The following is a 14,351-nucleotide window of genomic DNA, read 5'->3' on the forward strand; positions in this document are numbered from 1 at the left end:
GGTGTACCCCCAAATCAAAGGATCCCCCTGGAAAGATTTCCTTAGTCCCAAGGTTATGCTGTTTATCAGACCCCCTTCTGAGAAGAGGGAAACAGACAGGTGCCTCTCACTATTTTGAACAATGAGTTAGGCACATCTAGATCAGTGTTGTTAGGGGTTGTTTACAGATGCAGGGCCCTTCTCGGAACTTCTGATAGTAGCAGGCACACATGCAGTTGCGTTTTTATAGTGCTAGGGCAATAATTATGTCAGCCCACAAAGCTTGTGTATCATAATAATGGAAATTATTATTATAAACTTAACAGCCATAATATAGAATAAGATAAAATTGAAAACAAATCCCTGTTGCACATCCTATTATCTGTAATAAGTGGTCTACACTCAACATAATCCCTATGTCCATATTTGTATAAGCCTCATAATTATGTATTGGCTGAATGATTAGTATCCCTTCAATTCCTTATGCCAATCCATGTACTATTGCCACATATCTCTCGAAAGCACCCAGGTCTGCAGCTAGATATTAGCTCTCAGTCAGTTTTACCACATAAGTCAGGAAGTTTGGAAGGCAACTAATGACTAGTCAACAGGAACACCTCACAAAAGTAGAAACACTTTGAAGTAAATGTTGGTTGAAACAATGTTTATTACAGTATTGAAGCTTATGTATGAGCTACTGAACCAAATCTATTGAAAATATATGTCATGGTGCAAATGAAGTGTGTGTGAGAGTAGAAAAAAGATATGTACATTATAAATTTATTGGAGATTTAATGATGACTTTTTTAACGTGGATATACGTTGGAAATGTTTGCACTTTCAGTGATGCTCTCGGATATATGACTTTAGCTAACATAAAGAAAGACAACATGCAGAATGTTTTGTAAATATAGACTAAAAATAACTGTAATGATTGTTTTAAGTAATGAAATAGCTGAAATAAAAAATGTTTCAAACGTCCTAAAAATGTTCTCCTTTATTCATCCTCGTGAAAACAAGAATTTAGGCATGAAAGACACTTTTTAGTATCGTGCCAAAGTATAACGATTTCTCACAGCGAAAAATATTACTAAATATTCACAGAATTTCTACGGGATTCTACTTGTCACCACTATCAAGATGACTGGGCGTCTGAGCACAAATGAAACCAGTGAAGGAAAGGTCAATGAAGTCAGCTCATTATGATCTATGACATTTACTGCCAGTCACATGTATTGCTTAAATTACACCCGACCCCAAAAAATTAATTTACAGCAACATTCCTGATTATCAAATGAAGACAGTTCAGTAAATATCCGCTAATTATAAGCTGAGTAGTAAAATGGGTCGACACGTGTTATGAGTCGTTATGTGGAATTCTGATATTATTAAAAGTTTACAGTCTGCTGTCAAACAAAGAAAAATGCAATTCGTGTCCAGTTGTGCTGCAGGAATTCAGTAATTTTCTGCATACACCAAACATTTATCCCAGGTAAGAAACATGAACGCAGATGCAATCCGTAACAATTAATTTCAAAATTATTAAAATTTGACAAAAAATGTGAAAGATTCGTTTCCAGTCTTCTAAGTACGCGCTGAAAGGCAGGATGGAGTATAAACCTTCACTGTTTCATCCCAGGCACAGTCTGCAACCTGTAACGCAATAACAGTTTGTTACCATGAAGTTTAAGTATTGTACAATGGTCACTTCTCTTCAGTCTAATCACTTTAACCGGTCAATGGAACGGAATGCTAGGCCAAAGAATTTTCTCTTAAAATAGATTTCAGCTTTAAAAGAAAAGACTGTTCGACATCGGGAACCAAGATGTTTAGGACATAGGTCCTCAGAATGTAATATAAAAAGTTGGGTCAAATTGGCACAATTTAAACAGTACTTTAAAATAAATGTAAAAATCCATCGAACTTAGAGATCCTGAATGAAAATATTCATCATTAGGTAATAACCTAATAGGACAAAGTGGCCACTATTAGTATGAAAAAAAATAAAAAGAGAAACCGCTGCCAACAATAAATGGTACATTCGTAAAAAGCTCAACTCTCGGCCTGACGCACTGTACCATTGAAAGGGGAGGCTAGCAGAAGGCACCAACAATCACAATTAAAAACTTCCTTGTAAAATGTGTGAGCGAAACATCAAGCCATATAAAGGAAATCTCAGGATTTTGAAGAAATTATGGGCCTGATTCTAACTTTGGAGGACGGTGTTAAACCGTCCCAAAAGTGGCGGATATACCACCTACCGTATTACGAGTCCATTATATCCTATGGAACTCGTAATACGGTAGGTGGTATATCCGCCACTTTTGGGACGGTTTAACACCGTCCTCCAAAGTTAGAATCAGGCCCTATTTGTCTCAATATATCAAAGCCCAACAGCAGTGAAAGGGCGCATTACTCTTCTATTAATACAAAATTGCAAACATTTGCAAATTCATCATTCTTAAATGAGAGACTGAGTTGTCCTCCCTGTTGAAGTTGGATGGCAGGATCTCCAGACAAGAATCTATAACCATTCAGTTAGGGCATACGTTCTTTATTTCATTGTAGGCCCCTAGATTACAGCAGCAGGAGGTTGTTCCTGTCATGCCTTCCTTCTTCCTTCAACTGTCCCTATACCCTAGGCTCCACACCACATACCAACATTCCATTGCATTATTCAACCTTAGCATTCCAGACATGCCGGGAATAGGGACACAGAAGCCGAAGATACCACACTCTCCTCTCTTGACTATTTTGCCATCCATAAAGACAATGGTCACAACTTTCCTACCCACTAAAGAGAAAATAATAAAGTGGCTGATACAAAGGATTAAACTTTATATCTGAGGAGAAAATGCATCCTACCCAAACGAGATTTAAGTAAGAAATCCAAATGTGAGACCAAACCATCAGGAGTCACCCATAAACACCCAACTCAGTCCCGTTAGTGTCACCCTTCAGCCCAAAGCCAATCACCGCTACCCAGGCTCACCTAACAACATATCTAATTTTTTTTAAAAGCCAAAAGCGCAACCACCAGAGGCTGGTTGACAAGCCCAGCAGAAGCCCTATTGGCATCATCCTCAAGCCACTCGGACTGCTGCAAATTACAACCAGTGGTGCTACAGCCAATAGTTGCAGGGTCATCTCTCACCACAGCAGTACATTTCAAAAGATGAGTATGAGGCTCAATCACATACACCCTCCAGCCCGAAATAACAATATAAATCACAGCTCCGCTACCTCCTCTTTTAGCAGCTTTCAATGTTATAGTAGTAATGAAATAAACATTCCAATTAAACCTATCTATATTAGGTACAGGAATTAATCCACCACTGTGGCTGACCCCAAATCTTATTTCGAAGATGTATTACATTATTCTTAAACTACCTTTGACCACATACATTTCAATTTTTTGTACATAAATTACACCACATGTTTTGGAATTGTTTTATAAAAAAAAATCCACATTGCACCTCTTTGTCCCGTGAGAAAAAAAATACAACCACAATAAATAACCCAACAATTACATCAAAACAAAACAAGAAACATATTAGCTCACAAAATACCACTTAGTACCCCACTCGTAAACTACTGTCTCTCATTCATACCCAAACAACACACTCCAGTCAACAGTGGCATATAATCAGCTCAGCTATCCAGAGCAAATGGTGAGCACATTTCTGTTTTAGAGCCATTTGAGGCTGTAGAGGGGCACAGGCCTGAAACCCTGCCACTGCAACAGCAGTGTCAACCACCTTCCAGCTAAGGTATGATGTTGCATCTGACCCATCATGTAACACTACACATTCCGATATTAGCAATCATACCCAGACACCATGGGCACACACACATAGCAAACACTCCAAACCTCATTCCCATCACATTGTTCACCATGCACCTAGCAATAATGAACAGATCCTCCACCTCATGCTCATCAATGCTCATTCTGCAGTACTCCATAACACAGACATCAGAGATCTCACCATCCTAAACAACTTTGATGCTCTCTGTCTGACACCCAAGTCCTAGATTTCCTTGTGCCTATAGGCTTAAGTATTCATCACAAAGAATGCACGCACAACAGAGTAGGAGATCTTGCTGTTACTCATCAAAGCTCTTGGCCCTGTTCTCTAAACAAACCAACAAACTCTTAATCAATAGTTCCCCTCACATGCCATTTCCATTCTCCCCAGGAATGACTACTAACTTTCACTTATTGTACAAGAGAGAGCCAACCATTTACCATCACTTTGGCACATATGCTGAAAATCACATTAAGGCCAACAGAAGTGACAACAACAAATGTTCTTCTCTTTCAAGAACGTCTCCCAAGATAACCTATATCAAGCACGATGAAGGCCTTGAAAAATCTAAAAAAATATTCTCTGACCTGTTGGTCTAATGATTTAAATTCTCCACTCCACCTAACTGTAAAACACTCAGCCTAAAATACACACACACAAATACATATTTATATCGTAATGACATATTGCATCCCAATATTGGACCACGCAGCACACTGAACCTGATGATGACTTAAAAGCTATATAAAAAAAATAATGTATTAGCTATAATGTGGTTGCTCTCTGAAAGGGAGACAGATTTACTATTCACTTGCTATATGCCGCTACCCTTGCATAAATTATTGTAATAAAGTTGATGCAATCAAATGAAGGTTCAAAGGTATATATTTAGTTTGGTGCAGTACACCACAGCAATCACTTCTACGCTGCTTCCCATTTGCAAACTCCAGCTTCTACTGAATAACAATCTCCATGAAGTGTTAGGAAAAGGTAACATCAACATTTAAAGATCAAAGATACCTCAGTTTAAATATAACTCCAGGAAAACTTAGAAGCTACCATACAATATATGGCCAAGTAAGATGAAGACATGGAAAAAGGAAGACAATACAGCTTAAAATCGTAATAAAGATACATCTATACAAAATCATACAGGTACACAATTACTGTTTACACATCATTCACCTATTATGAGAAGCTACAGTATTACTTCTTCCCTTTAGTGTATGACAAGATCATACATCATTTTTGATATGAGAGGATTCCTTAAAACACTCCTCAAATCACTAAAAAATATGGTACACATAGCACCATCCACTTAATTTCTTCTACCTAATGACTTCTCACTACCAGATAGCTCCGTTCAAATTCTATATTCTGTGATCATCTGTCTTGACAGCATTTCAAAAAACGTTATTACCCTCATGAGAGCCAAGAATTTTGATTTTAAATTATTCTTCCTAGGATGTTTACCTTCCATGAAGTCAACAACTCCCATCTTAGTTTTCTTGACAGCTTTACAAACATGATTTTTTTAACTTTCACTTTTTTTTTTAAAACTCTCCAAGTATGCTTAACACCCTATTCACAATCATTCGTGACTTTGACCTTTACACATGAAGGATACATTGAGATATTGACTTTCCTTTTCTTATAAAATTTAAAAGGAGTAGCTCCAGTGGTAGTATGGCATGCCAGTATATATATCTTCACCTTGTTTTGTGCTTGCTGCTGCCAACACAACTCGTTTGAGGCTGCTCTTTAAATAGTTTCTTTTAGACTTTGTAAAAGTTAAAAAGATCAGTTCTCCTGTGTTTAATCCCTTTATCTAAGAAATATTTTGCCATCTGTTTGGAAACTGGATGTACTCGTTATCTGTTAATACAGTAGTAGGAAAACCTCTGCAAAAAAATTAGATTCAAGAATGTAATAATATCACATGGCTAACTGAATTAATAATGGTTACTTCAGGCCAACGTAAATATATATCCACAATGACATACTTTTCTATACTAGTGATCCTGATTGGATCCATGCTATCCATTGCAACATCATTCCAAGGTTCCTTAGGTAACCTCCTCGTGATCATAAGCTATACACTATATTTTAAATGTTTGTCACTATTGGTACATTCCACACATTCTCTCACCGATCTTTCAATCTGTATGTTGATTCCTGGTCAGCAAAACATTCTTCTAAGTCTCTCCTTGGTCTTTGAAATTCCCAGATTACTTTCATGAGCAATGCCGAGTAAATGTTTCCTCAGATTAACCAGTGGAACTAATGCTGTCCCACATAACAGCAAGCCATCTTTCTGGCAAAGTTCATCCCTAACATTTCCAAAACCTTTGTAAAGATCCTCATATTTCACATCACCTTTCCACCCATTCTTTGTTTCCTTAACAGCCTCCTGCAATACTGAATAGTTTCTTGTCTCCCTGTAATGATATTTGTGTTTTTAACCACTGACTCCATGTTGTGCTATGTTGCACTTAGCATAGCTTGTCCACCGTCACTTTAGCGGCTGCCAACTACAGTCTCCATTTTGTAATTATCTTAGCCCCAGCCTCACCAGCACGTTAAAACTGCACGTATTTTTCTGTGCACAACATGTTTTCGCTCATGGTTTATTCTACCTGTCTGCGTGTTCTTTCCCACCAAGAGCTAAGGCATAACATGGGGGAGTTAGTCTGATAAGAATGTACTAGGATGATATTTATGGAACAGGCAGGGAATGATTTAGTTTTGGGAGGGACACCTTGGGAACCTGGCCAGTTCCAACGTGTTTCTTTCAAAGCTGACCTGAAGTAGCTAGCATTTCTGAATAACAAGGAGCAGGGGGAGGAGGGGTTCTAGAAATCTCCTCTCTGGCTTGTTTAAGGTATATACGAGACCCAGGATTAACGGTGGAGGGATTCAGAGAATTCAGTCAGGATTGAGATGTCTGACATCCAGTGAGGGTAGATCTCTCTTTCTCTTCAATAGTTGATCTTGGAGTCTACGTCTTGAAGCTACTGAGGGAAAGATGAAGGAGCAACTGTGCCCAATTGTGATATATTTTTACTAATTATTTGTTTTGTACTGTGTATGAATATATATGTAAATATAGGTATCTGTATCTTCACATGAATACATTTGCTGTTTATAGATTGAGGATTCTTTGTACATGTTTTCATTTTATTACTGCGCACATTTTAAACGTGCACTTTCGGTTGTACTGACCTTCCTTTACGAGCCTTGCAGAGTGATTTAATAAATGTCTTCTTCAGGCTAAGAGGGGCATTCCAGAGATTCTTTTCAGTGTGTGTATTTCAGCTCGGTCAGTAGTAATGCAAAACGCTACCTCAACTAGTCTTCTTACATTATAATGCTTTATTTGTCAATGCAGAATTCATAGTCATCGTCTTCATCCTCCCCCCTGTAAACCAACTGAGTGATTTCTTTTCCACTATAAAACGTGAGCAGCAATCTGACAAATAGTTCTTTGCTCCTGTTACATATGTTACGTCATACTCAAATTCCCACCCATTTTCTGATTCTTGCTGAGATGGAATCAATCCATTTTTTGTGAACCCCTCTCCTAATGGCTTACTATTTGTTTTCACTTCAAATCTGCTGCACCAACCACATTTTTCTTAATTTCCTTATCGCCTTTAGTATGGTCAAGGCCTCCTCCTCAGTTAATGAATAATTTAATTCAGTACCTTTCAATACCTGAGAAATAAATACAATTGTACATTCAACGCCATCAGCATGTTGCAACAACAGTTCCCAGACCCACTAAACTAGCATCTGTTATTATTACTATGCTTTTACAAGGTTTAAAACTTAGCAGACACAGAGCTTTTCCAAGTCACACTTTTAACAATTTCAACTGTTTCTCGGATGCCCCATCTCACTGAGACGCTGCTCTTTTCTTCAACAGGCTTATCATATTTTTATGCTTTTCTGCAAAGTTAGGGTTGCATTTACTATAATACTCAGTCATGCCTAAGAATCGGACCACTTTATCCTTGCTGCTGGAACTTGGCATATCCCCTACCATTCTTACCGATTCTTGTCTAGGTTCAATACCTGCTGATGTAACCTTATGTCCATGATGTTCTATCTCTGTCAGATTGAACTTGCATTTTTCAGCTTTTACCTTTATATCCTAGCATTTCTGTACTCTCTGATCCTCCTCACTAATCGTGCTTCCATAAACCAATACATCACCCCGATATATCTTCATGCCACATACACTCTTCAGCACACTCTCTATAGCTCTCTGGAATAATGAAGTTGTCGAGATCAAGCCAAAAGGCAACCTCAGAAACTTAAATGTCCCAAAAGTTGTTACAAACGCTGTTAGATCCTGAGAGGCATGATGCAGTCTCTTCCATATGGTGATGCGCAATCTTACAACTAGAGAAGACAAGCAGGTAGCCCTGTTAACATTGACAGCATTTCTGTTATTTGCGGAAGTGGGTATTGATCCACTATTGCACATTTATTTAGCTCACACAAATCAACACAGAGCCAGGTTTCACCAATGGGTTTACTAGCCATTACTACAGGCTCCAGACAAACTGTGGCTTCCACCTCCTCAATTATTCCATTAATTTTCAACTTTTCTAGTTCTTTTAACATCACATATCTTATCGCGATAGGTACACTTCTGACTGCTTACAATTGGTTTAGAGTTTTCTTTTAATTTTATTTTATGAATGTAACGTCTAAGACAGGCCAACCCATCCTGAAACACCTCCAGGAAGCTTTTCCCTTCATTTTAACTGCCAGGACTTCATTAGGATGTAAGTATATCATTAAGTCTGCACCCTTTTGCTCAAATAGCAGAACTTATGGCTGTTGATAAATGGAAGGAGGGTGGCTGTATAACGTTATGAGACTTCTACCCGGAGGGACCCTTTATCACTATGCAAGAGGTGATGGAGAAATTTAACGTGGGAGGGGGTCAGCTCCTCCAGTATGCTAAAATCGTGGCCATGCAAAGATAGCTAGGGCAGACATTGCCAGAGCCCCCCCCGACTCCTCACACACACTGATGATTTTACTATCCATGGCAGGTAGACATAGGCTTATAGCACACTTATATAGGGCATTGCACACAGACAAGAGGCTAGTGCCGCTCTGTATAGACGAGACTTGGCAACAAATTAGCAATGAGCCTATTACTCCTAAAGCCTGGTGAAATATTCATGCTGGGGTTCGTAAGGTGTCAACCTGTGCTTGAATCAAACAGATTCAGTATAATATCATGCACATGGTGTACCTATCCCCTGAGAGATTGCAATCCATCTACCCCACTAGAGATCAGCGTTGCCCTCGCGGTGGAGCAGCAGCCGATTTCCTACATATACTATGGCACTGTACAGCCATTATGTCCTACTGGGTATTGGCACTGTCCCAAGTAAAGCATGCGACAGGGTGGTATGTCCCTCGTCAGCTTACCCAGTGTACATTGGGACTAATTCCTGACAACCCAAAAAAGACACTGAGTAGGCAATACACAATATTGGGGCTTACTGTGGCAAAAGAAAGTGTAGTGATAAGCTGGCTGGGTCTCTGACCCTTGACGGCTGGGGCCTGGAAAAGAGACTTAGTTGAGTGGGCAGGGGTAGAAGAGGCACATATGAGAAGAGCATGCAAAGAAGCAAAGTTGAGGATGCCCTGCTAGCCGCTAGCCTTGGAAGCAATAACGCAAGCATTACTAGAGCCCCCTGGAGATACCCGGTCGGAAGTGGGCGGAGATGGAAGAGTAGCCTTAACAGAAATGATAAGCACACCTGAACATGAGTGAATAACTAAAATCATAATACTCTCTGTTGACAGCAGAACTGTACACAATACTAAGAGCAACTCTTGATGAGCAATAAAATGTCTGAATGGAAGCTGGGGGGGGGATGTTGAACTATAAACACAGCTGTACACTGTTTAGTACTTCTGTGATTATATTGGTTATACCTTGCAATATCTGTACATTTCTTTTTCTGGGGCTATTTACGGTACTCTCAAGCTGCTATGTGGCAGGCACACCAACCATCATTTTGCCTTCTAGATTTTATCTGTTATATATTAATCTGCGATACATGTGACAGGTATCATCAACCATCGTTTTGCCTACTAGAGTTTATCTGATACATAATAATCTGCCCCTTTGTTATACTGGTGTTTGATATAGATATATGCCTACATTTGTTGCTCAGGGATCCATCAAGAATTATACTGCACCGTACGGTGCAATGTGCTTTTAAAAGCCAATAAAGAAATATATTATAAAATGTATATCATTAAGTCTTTCTGATGAAACCAACTTATCAAGAAGCCTCCCGTTACTGAGACATAAATTTTCCCTGTAGCATACCTGGCTTTAAAATGAATGCAGCCTGCAAAATAACCTAGCATCTTGATGGGTTTGCCACCATAACCTTTGGAACAAATATCGGGCTTATCTAATGTTACTTTATCCTTCGATTCCTTTTCAAAAACATCCTTGGATATTACTGGAACCTTAACTCCAGAATCAACCAACATTCCTAGTGGCATATCTTCAATTTGAACTTTGTCCACTAGAACGTTCATACCATTATCTATAATCTGGATAACTATCTCACCACAATCTAGCTCTTATTCATAACTAATCTTAATGAACTTCTTTTTCTGACTGCGACTTCTACAACATTTTGTAAAATGTCCTATCCTTCCATAAGACTTACAAACAGCCTTCTCGTTCATATAATCATTGCTGTTTGTTATGTGACCACATGCCCACACCTAAAACAATTACCTTGATTTTTTTATATACATTTACTCTATAAAAGGCCTGTTCTTTTCGAGAATATTTCGATTTTGCTGAATATATCTTATCACAATCTGTCTTAGAATATTGGTTATGATCTCCTTTTTATTACTTCCATACAGGTTTGGCTTTGTTCACAAAACTTGGCACTAGTTACTACCTCCATTAATGAAGGGTTTTGTGTTCGAAAAAAACTTTTCTTTGCTTTCTCAATGCTACAGTGCAGTATAAATTGAACCCTCACACGTTCATCATTATTCATATCAAAGTTGCAGGTGGAAGCAAGCTTCCTCTAAACAGCTATATAATCTTCTACTGTTCCCCAGACTTTTACATTCGTTTGCCCAAAAAAATGCAAATCAAGTTTTTAAAAGAGATTTCATACTTATTCAAAGGATGTGCATCCTAAATAAATAAATACATTCAGTAAATTCTCATAAATCTCCTGGCCGTCTGGTCCCAAACAATGCATCAATAATTATGTTTTATGATCAGCACTCAAGGAAGTACCACAAACACAGGCATAATGCAAAAATACCTTCTTCCATTGTAACCATAGTAAAACATGTTCCCCTGGATTTGATAAAAACGGAGGAGTACTAACATTCTGCTTTATTGTTTTTTTTTTAATCAGAAAGAAGCATTAGAAGTAAAAAAGAAGCAAATAAATATAAGCGTTTACCCCACTGAGAAATATAAGCGTTTACCCCACTAGTATCCAATGTGTTGCCAGAAGAACGATCAGACTAGAAATAAATTACAAATTAAATACAAACCACAGAACAATCTTCTTAGTCAAGAATTTATGATGTGCAGTCATGAAGCATCTGAAAAAGCTGAGTATTTTAATTATCTATCTGGAAGTGAGAAGACAACTGAAGCAAAGCGATTCAAAAATAGGAATGAAGACAAATAATGGCATTCCTCCGTCAAATGGAGTAGAGCAAATGTCATCAAACTAGCTCCAAGTATAAATACATTGAAAATTGCGCTCCTGGCACTAAAATCAAAACCAAACAAAACGTCTTTTAAGTGGCGGGATGTAACAAGAACTCAATAGGAACTAAACGCTGGTAATTCGCTGAGGAGTCCAATTTAAAACGGATGCACTACGACATAAAATGCTGCACCAACAGGCGCAATTTAAGATGGCTGAAACTCCAAATGACGGGAAGATCTCAGAAAGTCAGGATAACGCCAGGGCATCTGCAAGGAACCATGAACACCAAGGTCCTGATTTCTACTTTTATAGCGCCGCATTTGCGTCATTTTTTGACACAAAAGCGGCGCAAACTTACAAAATTCAATTATATTTTGTAGGTTGGCTCCGCTTTTGCGTCAAAAAATGACGCAAATGCGGCGCTAAAAATGTATAAATAAGGCCCGAAGTTTACCAACAAGCGCCGGAGTGCACATGTAAAGACATTTCACTAACACAGAGGCAGGTGAAATGTCACCTGTGCTTGCATTAATAGAGGGGGTTCTAAACCTTTCAGTGCACTGAGGTGTAACACAGCAAACAGAGACGGAGAATTGCTGTTTTGCACAATCAATATCTATCCCCTGAGACAAATTCAGGGTTGTAGCATTGATGTTCCACATCAATGCACTCAGAAAGAAAACTCCAGATGTAGTACACAACTTGACCACAAACCCCAGCCGCAACTGAATAAAAACATTCTACACATTGGACATGGAGTGTTAGTGAGCAACAACATCACCATTTCAACACAGAAGACACCGCAATTATACACAAAGACCTCTTTTTGTCCTTCTTTTTGTAATCGGCAAATTTTGTAACACAAATTCCTGCCCTGTCATCAAAAATGTCTCAGACTCAACTTGAGCAGTAGTCAGTAAGTATGGAACATACAGTAAAGCATATCAATAAATGGTTGCCAATGTTTGACAAGCAGATTACCAAAATACAACCACAGTAAAAACAGTTGACTGGGATTATCTAACTAGCCCTACTACCTTTCTGTATACACCATACTGTAACTTTCATTCTTTGCACTCACCATTGGGCCCTGGTCACCACCTGTTGCTATACATGACCACTTCACTGTGACAAAGGTAGGTTGATGGACACCCCCTGTTACTGTGAGGGGTGTTGATTTCGGATAAACAAACAAGAGCTATTTTAAAAGGGAGCATGCCTGGATCTGCTTAGCAAAGCCTTCCGAGGGATAGGAGGGCTGGACGTGCACCCTCGAAGGTGTACAGACACGTTTCTGAATGAGGCCCCTTTGAGGTGGGTGGAAAACACCCACCTGCACAGATAGGCACCAGAATAAATACTTTCACATTCAGTGCTGTCATATCTCCCAATGTTCTTGCGCACCAACAGAAGGTCTGTCTCTGTGTGGGTGGCACGGCGGAGATCCGGCGAGGGGGTGAGGTGTTCTGCAGATGCGGGTGAAAGAAGGATGAACTTTTTTTCTCAGATCAGAACAGATATTGCAAACTGTGAGTTTCCTTACTTCCGTTAAGTGTTATCCCTGGGCAAAAGCCACCAAAACAACTTTGCTCCTGTATAGTTTCTGCTTTTGCATTGAAAAGATCATTATCAAGTTATGGCCTTTAAAATGTGTACAGGAAATCCTGAAGATTTAGAGATACTTTTCTGTGGAAGCTCTCAGCAGACCCCACTGCCACAGTTTTACACAAACATTTTCATTAACACAGTCCTACAGCATCTGATGCGTTCAAGACCGCATGGTGTCACAGTTTAATGATCATACTCGAGGAGGACTTCTCTCCATATTGAGGAGTTGCATAAATAAACACATCATTGTCAAGTGGACCCATGTTATATGTAACACTATCATTTGACAAAATCACTCTGCTTTCTGGGACATGTAGGTTTGTCTTTACTTTTAGAAGCATGGAATTGAGAAAACAGAGTTTGCAAACATCTTTGGGAGAAAAAGCCACGACTGACAGAAAGTGGCACACATAAAAGTGAAATTTGGCTGCTCTGCACATCTATCACATCCCAGCTGCTCATGCTGCTCTGTTCTGTGGGGTAGGCCTAAATACTTACTGCCCATCAAATTCCTTTGTGAGAAGAAGACCTTGTTAGCTGCTCCCCGTGTTATATACTGCTGAGGGAGGATTGCACTCCTGCTTGCTTTCTGTGCTGCAATTGTTTAGAAAAGGATGATTCTGTAGATGCTGCTCATTGTTTTCATGCATTAAGGGAAGTTTGTATAATGCCCTCTCAGGTTGTCCATAGATGTGTTGAGAAGGAGGCATTTGCTGCTACCTCTACTTTTGTAAGGCCGGCTTGTTGCCAGTGCTGTGCATGATTTGTTTGAAAGCATTTATCACAGTTCCTGTCCATGCAGTGCCTTTTTCTGATAAGCTTGTACTATTGCTGTCTACAGTGTCTGTGTTCTGAGGAAGAAGGCACAAGTGCTTCCCACGCTATGTTTGTTTCGTGTCATGGAAGCTTTGAAAGCTGCTCTATTTATTGGCCCTGCTATGTATGAAGGAACAGGAACTAATTCTGCCCATGCCAGACCTATTTTATTCTAGAAAGTTTGCACTGTTGCTGTCTGTGGTGTACCTCTTATTTGTGCGGGGGAATTTTGTATTGCTTTTCAGAAAAGACTCAGGCCCTCATTACGAGGCTGGCGGTCATCAGACTACCAGCCTCGCCGTGGCGGTCCTACCACCGCAGACCCAATGGTAAAGACTGCCGCATTACAAGTTGTGGGGTTTAGCAGAAGCCAAACCATCACAACGCCGCATGGCCCGCCGGT

At 39.4% G+C, this 14,351-nt stretch overlaps 1 protein-coding gene across 3 annotated transcripts in view; it reads right to left on the bottom strand.

Moving 5' to 3' along the window:
- Positions 1 to 626: 626 nt before the first annotated feature.
- Positions 627 to 14,351, bottom strand: part of PEX7 (peroxisomal biogenesis factor 7) — a 915,648-nt gene continuing 901,923 nt past the window's right edge. For all 3 annotated transcript variants that reach the window (XM_069234650.1, XM_069234651.1, XM_069234649.1), the window contains one exon: positions 627 to 1,632. In XM_069234650.1, the coding sequence (XP_069090751.1) occupies positions 1,564 to 1,632 (69 nt within the window). In that variant the 3' untranslated portion in view covers positions 627 to 1,563. The remainder of the gene's footprint in view (positions 1,633 to 14,351) is intronic.

The sequence above is a fragment of the Pleurodeles waltl genome, chromosome 5, assembly GCF_031143425.1.
Source record: "Pleurodeles waltl isolate 20211129_DDA chromosome 5, aPleWal1.hap1.20221129, whole genome shotgun sequence".
Taxonomy (NCBI): domain Eukaryota; kingdom Metazoa; phylum Chordata; class Amphibia; order Caudata; family Salamandridae; genus Pleurodeles; species Pleurodeles waltl.